The 7,580-nt window shown below is 41.9% G+C and overlaps 1 protein-coding gene across 2 annotated transcripts in view; it reads left to right on the top strand.

Annotated features, from left to right (window-relative positions):
- The first annotated feature begins 743 nt into the window (after positions 1–743).
- DTHD1 (death domain containing 1) overlaps positions 744–7,580 on the top strand; it is a 31,270-nt gene continuing 24,433 nt past the window's right edge. The window contains exons 1-3 of one of the 2 annotated variants that reach the window (XR_014515820.1): positions 744–1,158; positions 5,694–6,486; positions 6,983–7,316. Coding sequence is in view for 1 of the 2 variants with exons in the window: in XM_083459835.1 (XP_083315961.1) it covers positions 900–1,158; positions 5,694–6,486; positions 6,983–7,316 (1,386 nt within the window). In the remaining variant the exon portion in view is untranslated. The remainder of the gene's footprint in view (positions 1,159–5,693; positions 6,487–6,982; positions 7,317–7,580) is intronic. The other variant, XM_083459835.1, reaches the window with a different exon arrangement.

The following is a 7,580-nucleotide window of genomic DNA, read 5'->3' as shown; positions in this document are numbered from 1 at the left end:
CTGTTGAATTTATCTTAATGCTGCCAACTTTCCCAAGTGTACACAATTTCCCCCATATGCTCAATAAACATTTTCCAATCTTCTTTAAACGTTATGTTCTTCTTGTTCTCTTATTCTATATGTTAGGTCCGCAAGCTACGCATAGTCCATCGGTTTAAGTTGCCATTCTTCTTTAGTTGGGACCTTGCTCATTTTCCATTTAGGGCCCTTTTGTAAGCTGTACAAGTTGGTGACCAGCACTACAACTTGTGATATCAAATTCCACAGTTTTACCTCACACTATGTGAATAAATGCTTCTTTTTGCCTGTCCTGAATCTTCAAACATCCACCTACCTTGGATAACCCTGGGCTCTAGAATGATGGGTGTAGAAGGAAAAAAATTCTCTATTCACTCTCCCTATACCATGCATAGTCTTTTTCACCTTACTCAACTTTTTTATAAACTAAAAAGCCCCAAATGTTCTCATTTTTCACCCTCAGAGGAGTTCTTCCCTCCCCTTGATAATTTTGGTTGTCCTTATCTGAACCTTCTCCAACTCTGCAATACCCTTTTTGAGGTGAAGCAACCACAATACTGTGCACAGTATTCAAAATGTGGTTGCACCATAGATTTGTGTAATGAAGTTATGATATTTGCTCTTAACCCATTAGATTTCTAATCATGTATTAGTCCTTTGTACGCCAGTTCTCTTTATTCCAGGAAGGCCACACCTATTTGTCACCTAGTAACTCCTTTTTCATTGTCAACAGTAAGTCCATGTTTCCTTGCCAGGTGCTTATTTTGCTATAGGACAAGTGTACACTGTTTCTTAGGCTTAGCAATAAATACTAGAGGACAAACTCTCTTCAAAAAACTGTTCTACTGGGAAATCTTTTGCTTTTAGTTTACAAGCTGGCCATGGAAGCTGTTACTGATAATCTAGGTCAAATACTGGAAGAGATTGGGCATCAAAACTTCAGTTTAAGAGAGCTTCTTAAAGGTGACAGTAAGGACAATGAGAAGATAGCGGAATTCCTTCCAAAACTGACTCCTCTCCTTCTGGGGCTCATGAAAGCCTTCAGCCGGCAACTGGAAGACACTTCTAAGATTCTTCAAAATACCTATCAGCTGCTGGATGTTGTTCACGACAAAGGCTGGGAACAAGCTTCAATTAAAGGCAAGTAAAGCTAAATATGTAAATCAAGGACTATGTAGCAGCCAGCTGCTCAAATGCAAGACTCAGCATACATAGTTGTATGCATTTTTAGAAATTGGTTTTCTATTACAAAAGTTCTAGCGAAAGCAGCAAACAGTTACAATTTATTTAAGGCTTCAGTCAGGCCCGTAGGTGAGTAGAGCTTAAGGACTTCACAGAGAGCATCATAAATAAATATGAAATGGCAAAAAAACCACTAAAAAGAAGCAGTCTTTTTTTAAAAATAAGAAGTCTTAAAGTTGTTTAATTTACCAAATAATTTTAATAACATTATATTCAAAAATTGAAAACATGTCAAGCGAGTTTGCCAACTTTAGAAACACACTCTGCTCTTGTTGCTTTAACAACCCCTCAGTCTGAAGAGATTAGGAGGTGAACACGATTGTCTCTATTCTATGACAAGCATTCATTCCTGCAGCTCATAAAGGCACCCCCTAGGGTGGCTTATAATCACTTAAACATATATGGACAACAATAAAAATTTTTTAAAAAATGTCCCTTGCATGTAAGCCTAAACACAAAAAGAAAATTCCCATAAGGGATCTGTGCCTCCTTCTCTATTTTTGGTACTAGTGTGTTGCCAAGAAGTAACAGGGGATGTGGGTGGCGCTGTGGTCTAAACCACTGAGCCTCTTGAGCTTGCCGACCAGAAGGTCGTTGGTTCGAATACCTACAATGGAGTGAGCTCCCATTGCTTGGTCCCAGCTCCTGCCAACCTAGCAGCTCAAAAGCACACCAGTGCAAGTAGATATATAGGTACTACTGCAGTGGGAAAGAAAATGGTGTTTCCGTGCACTCTGGTTTCCCTCACAATGTTCTGTTGTGCCAGAAGCGATTTAGTTATGCTAGCCACATGACCCGGAAAACTGTTTGTGGACAAACGCCAGCTCCCTTGGCCCAAAAATGAGATGAGCACTGCAACCCCATAGTCACCTTTGACTGGACTCAGCCATCCAGGGGTCCTTTACATTTACCAAGAAGTATCCAGAGAGCTTGAATCTGATACATATTAAATTCTTGAGCAAAGTGTTAGTATGCTTGCTCCAACCCTTTGGCGTTCCTTTTACTGTCTCACAGAAGGAATCTCCAGAAGGCTCTTGGATCTGGACTTCAGTGTCCAGGCTGAATGATGAGGGTGGACATGCTCCTTCAGGCATACTGGGCCAGGGCCATTTAGGGATTTAAAGTTCAGCACCAACACTTTGAAATTTTGTCTAAAACGTACCGAGAGCCAGAGTAGATCATTTTGGACCGGTGTTATGGGGTCCAGGCAGCAGCTCCCAGTCACTAGTCTGGCAGCCACATTCTGGATTAGTTGTAGTTTCTGAGTTACCTTCAAAGGTAGCCCTGTGTAGAGTGCATTGCAGTATCCAAACGAGAGATAACTAGAGCATGCAGCACTCTGGTGAGACAGCGCTCAGGCTGATAGGTCTCAGCCTGTGTACCAGATGGAGCTGGTAGACAGCTGCCCTGGACACAGAATTGACCTGCACCTTCATGGTTAGTTGTGAGTCCAAAATGACCCCCAGGCTGTACACCTGGTCCTTCGGGGGTACAGTTACCCCATTCAGGATCAGGGAGTTCCTCACACCTGCTCGCCCCCTATCCCCCAGAGACAGTACTTCTGTCTTGTCAGGATTCAACCTCAATCCGTTAGCTGCCATCCATCCTCCAACCACCTCCTGACACTCACACAGGACATTCACTGCCTTCACTGGTTCGATTTGAAAGAGAGATAGAGCTGGGTGTCAGCCACATACTGATACCCTGATCAAACCCCCTGATGATCTCTCCCAGAGGCATCATATAGATGTTAAAAAGCAGGGGGAGAAGATGGAGCCCTGAGGCACCCTACAAGTGAGGGCCCAGAGGTCCAAACACTCACTCCAGAACACCACTTTCTGGACGCAGCCCAGGAGGAAGGAACTGAACCACTGCATAACAGTGCTTCCAGCTCCCAACCCCTCTAGACAGTTCAGAAAGATACTATGGTCAATGGTATCAAAAGCCACAGAGAGATCCAGCAGAACAAGGAAACAGCTTTCACCTTTGTCCCTAGCCCACCGGAGATCATCAACCAGCACGACCAAGGCAGTTTCAATCCCATGATGTGGCTTAATCCTGACTGGAAGGGATCCAAATTGTCTGGATTGAGTTTATTAATCATGTGAAATCAGTTCCAGAATTTTGCACATCAAATAATATTTAGGCTTACATTCAAATTGCAATAGGCTTTTGAAGTAAAGGTTAAGTAAACTGGACTGTAATGCACAGACGACCGGGCTGTAAAAATGTGTTGCTTTTGCTGCAGCCAGACAAACAGCATTGCCCCTCTGGAAGTTGGGCAAAAAGAAAATGACAAAGCAACTGTAAAATATGAATGAAAAGCTATTGTTTCATTGTCCCCACTTCCGCAAATTACAGGAAGTTGTAGGTGTGGACACTGCAAGGTCAGATTCCTTCTGAGAGCACAAGGGGGTGGGATAGGCAACTTGTAATAAATTGGCTGTTTGAAAATACACAGGTTGAGAAAGACAGAAGCAATACGCATGCACACAAGCTAAGTTCCTGAATGACATCAATTCAGCTTGCCAGTATCTTGAAAGATGCTTTGAGAAGTCAGGGACTGTTATGTACTGAGTTGAATAGGATCCAAAATGCAGCAGTCTGATTGGTCCTAGAACAATGCAGCAGTATGATTGGTCTGCAGGAGCCACCCAATCCAGCTCCACTTGGAAGTGAATCCACAACCTGATTGGCCTACAGGATAATTCTGGAATTAGCCAATCACATGCAGCCCACTGTGTAAATAATGTATATAAAGCAGATACTTTGGGGGGACTTTCATTCCTCCTCACCACTATGAGCTGAATAAAGAGCATGAAATCCACTCTCGACTCTGAGTATAGTTCAGGGACCTTCACTATTTTGCCTCCCTCCTCCACCCAGAGCTAAATCCAAACTGCTTTCTCTTCTTCCCTTTATCTATCTGCAATGTTTTTCCCCATCTCCATTCAGACAGGTGAGATCATGTTCCAGTTGGGATAGCAAGGGACCATCAAGCACGCATTTATATATATATATATATATATATATATATATATATATATATATATATATATAGTTTACAACCTGATATCCATAATTTAATAGACAAAAATGTTTTACCTAACTCAAAAGTTCATTTACACCTCGGCTTCTGAGTCATGAGCCTAAAGAAAGCATCAAAAGGAGCTGTGTTTGATCTGGATCAGTTCCTTTTTAGATTCTTCTCCAAGAAAGTACTCTCCTTCTCCAAGAAAGTACTCCTGGACAAAAGCCCCTGTTCTCCTTTCTTCCCTCCCTCCCTGCCTCTCTTTTGTATAAAATACTCCACAAGAAAAGAGGAGATGAGAGATGAGAACAGAGTCTGCCATTGTGTTACAAAACTGGGCAATCAAGGTCGGAGAGGAAAGAAAGCAGCAGCCTCAAAGGAGTCTGCATGATTCAGAAGAATAAAAAGTACTTTGCTTGCTTAACTCTAGAAAGAGCGACATATTGAAAGTACTGCTATGTTGGCAGACGGAAGCGACAGGGAAAGGTCTGATGGAAAAGGCCTCACTTGGATATACATTCTGTAAAACTTAGCTTTTCAAAACGTGTGGAAACATCCTTGGGAAAGGCTGTCCTTACTACCAATTACAGTGGTACCTGGGTTCTCAAACGCCTTGGTACTCAAACAACTTGGAACCCAAACACTGCAAACCTGGAAGTAAGTGTTCCAGTTTGCGAACTTTTTTTGGAAGCCGAACGTGCTCCGTTTTGAGTCTTACGCTGAGGTCTGTCTGCCTGTTTTTGCCATTTATTTTCCGTTTTTGTTTTTGTGGGGTGTTTTTGTGTGTGTGTGTCTGTGTGGAACCCAGTTCAGTTACTGATTTGTTGGTTGTGTGACTGCAGTGCATTGTTTATTGCTTTCATTTTATGGATCAATGGTCTCGTTAGATGGTAAAATTCATGTTAAACTGCTGTTTTAGGGGTTGTTTTCAAAAGTCTGGAATGGATTAATCCACTTTGCATTAATTTCTATGGGAAAGCATGCCTTGGTTTTGAAACGCTTAGGTTTTGGAATGGCCTTAAAGAATGGATTAAGTTTGAGAACCAAGGTGCCGCCGTATTTGCAAATTGTCAACATTCACTCTCCTGTACTCTTCTAGCCTGCCCAAGAAACAGAATGGGGGGTGGCTTTGCAGATTAAGAAAAAGTTAGGGGACTGAAGCAATCTTGCTGAGCAATCTTCTATTAATTACAGGTAAAGGTGGGGGTGCTTGAATAAATCCACCTTTTCTGCAGCCTCCTAAAAAAAAAAAAAAGCCAAAGGGGTGTAGAAAATAGATAAGGGAACCAAGTTGGGCAATGATAACAGTGTATAAAAATGGAAGGACATGCTTAACCTTTTCACCCGAACAAATCACAAATAATGTATTACCCATCACATATATTTCTGTTTGCTTCTTCAGAGGGGAGCAGCCTTGCAGACTGGCTTCAGAAATTAAACAAGCTCATCTTACATGTTGCCAAATACTTTGGAGACTTACAAAACAATCTGCTTGAAATGAGCTGCAGAAAATCGGATGACGTGCCGTTTGTTCCATGTATCCCTCGGAAATCTGTGTGTGGTGCTGATAAAGAGAAAGCAAATGGCACGCAGTTATTGGCAGGTGTCAATCAACCATTTCATGAACCTTCATCCGTATGCAGAGGGGGGAACGAAACCCAGACGACAGAAGACAAAATGGTGGAAACTGAAACAGGTTCATCCTCAAATGAAAATATAGCTGGCAAAGAACAGGAATTTCCAGTACTTGTGAAAAATGAAGATCAGCAACAAAAATCCATTCCAGTGCCAAATCAGGACAATGGAATAGGTTCTCAATCAGTGCTATCTTCCACTCAAAAAATTTCAGAAAATAGAGATTTGGAAGACAGTTCAGGAAACAATGGGGGAAATGTAACTGTGTCCAGAAAGCTGGAAAACAGCAGCGCAAAGCATCTGCAGACGCGTCCTAATCAGGAAAAACAGACAGAGATAAAGGAAGCCCTGAAGCAGATGGGAAATGGGAATTACAGGCTGATAGCCGAGCCAGGCAGGAGTGACAAAGATGTCAATCAAAAGGAGACAAGTAATGAAATTGCCCAAAGCTACCAAGAAAATTGTACAAGGTCAGGAGACTTGCATAAAAACAGTCCCATGCATCTGTCTCCCGGTGAGCTGGAAGGAAAGGACAATGAAAGTGGCTGGATGACTAAAGAGTAAGAGCAAGTGGTCTTTTGGGGGAGACTCAACAGTAGCCTTCGGGACATAATCCAGAGGGGGGGTCATTGTTAGTCTTATGCAGGAAAAGCAGATAATAATAATAATAATAATAATAATAATAATAATAATAATAATAATAATTTATTTCTACTCCACCCATCTGGCTTGGTTTCCCCAGCCACTCTGGGCAGCTCCCAACAGAATATTAAAAATACAATAAAACATCAAATATCAAAAATATGTCAGCCTTGGGAGCCGAACATTCCAGCTCCCGAACGATTGAAAACTGGAAGTGATTGTTCTGGTTTTCTTTGGAAGCTGAACATTCGGCACGGCTTCTGCGGCTTCCAACTGGCTGCAGGAAGCTCCTGCAGCCAATTGGAAGCTGTGCCTTGGTTCCTGAACCATTTCGGGAGTTCAACAGCTGCAAATCGATTCGAGCTATTGGTCTTCTTTACAGATAATATGAGTACTGTTGTATTTTGTCTGCAGGTTTCTTGTGAAAGCGAATGACCTGAGTGAACCTGAAATAGCCTGTTGTATTAGAGCTCCTTTCAGTGTGCTGGAGAATCTAGTCATCCGAGTTGTCAATGATTTGAGTTCATTGGTGGTGGATGGTTCTGAAGAACTCGCCAGCAATGTCATCCATGCTGAGTGCTGCTCTTCTGTTGGCCCACCAACCATTCATTCCATCACCATCGCGATCCCATTTATTTCACGTTACAGAGGAATGTACAAAGATATTATGGTGAAGGTGACTGATGTCAACTTTCGGTCAAGTTATTTGACTCCTGTCTCCTTGGAAGGGCACCAAGGGAATCAGAAGGTGAGTGAATTATTGTCAAGGTTTGGTGCTCAATCGATCAATCAAATCTTTATTACGGTCACAGACCAGGGTGGGGTACAATCATTCGCAATCTGTAAAACATTTTGGAAAGCTAAAATTATTAAAAACAGAAGGTGTATATATAACAGACTATAAGAATCTAAAAGAGCTAAAATAATCTAAAAGAAGGCTTAGGAGCATTAAATGGATGTGGAAGAGCATTAAAGGTTTGTATATAAAAGGCTATGACTATCAATTTACAAA

Source organism: Podarcis liolepis (genome assembly GCF_965112155.1).
Source record: "Podarcis liolepis genome assembly, chromosome: 9".
NCBI classification, from domain to species: Eukaryota; Metazoa; Chordata; class Lepidosauria; order Squamata; family Lacertidae; genus Podarcis; species Podarcis liolepis.
This window is presented reverse-complemented; position numbering and strand designations above follow the sequence as displayed.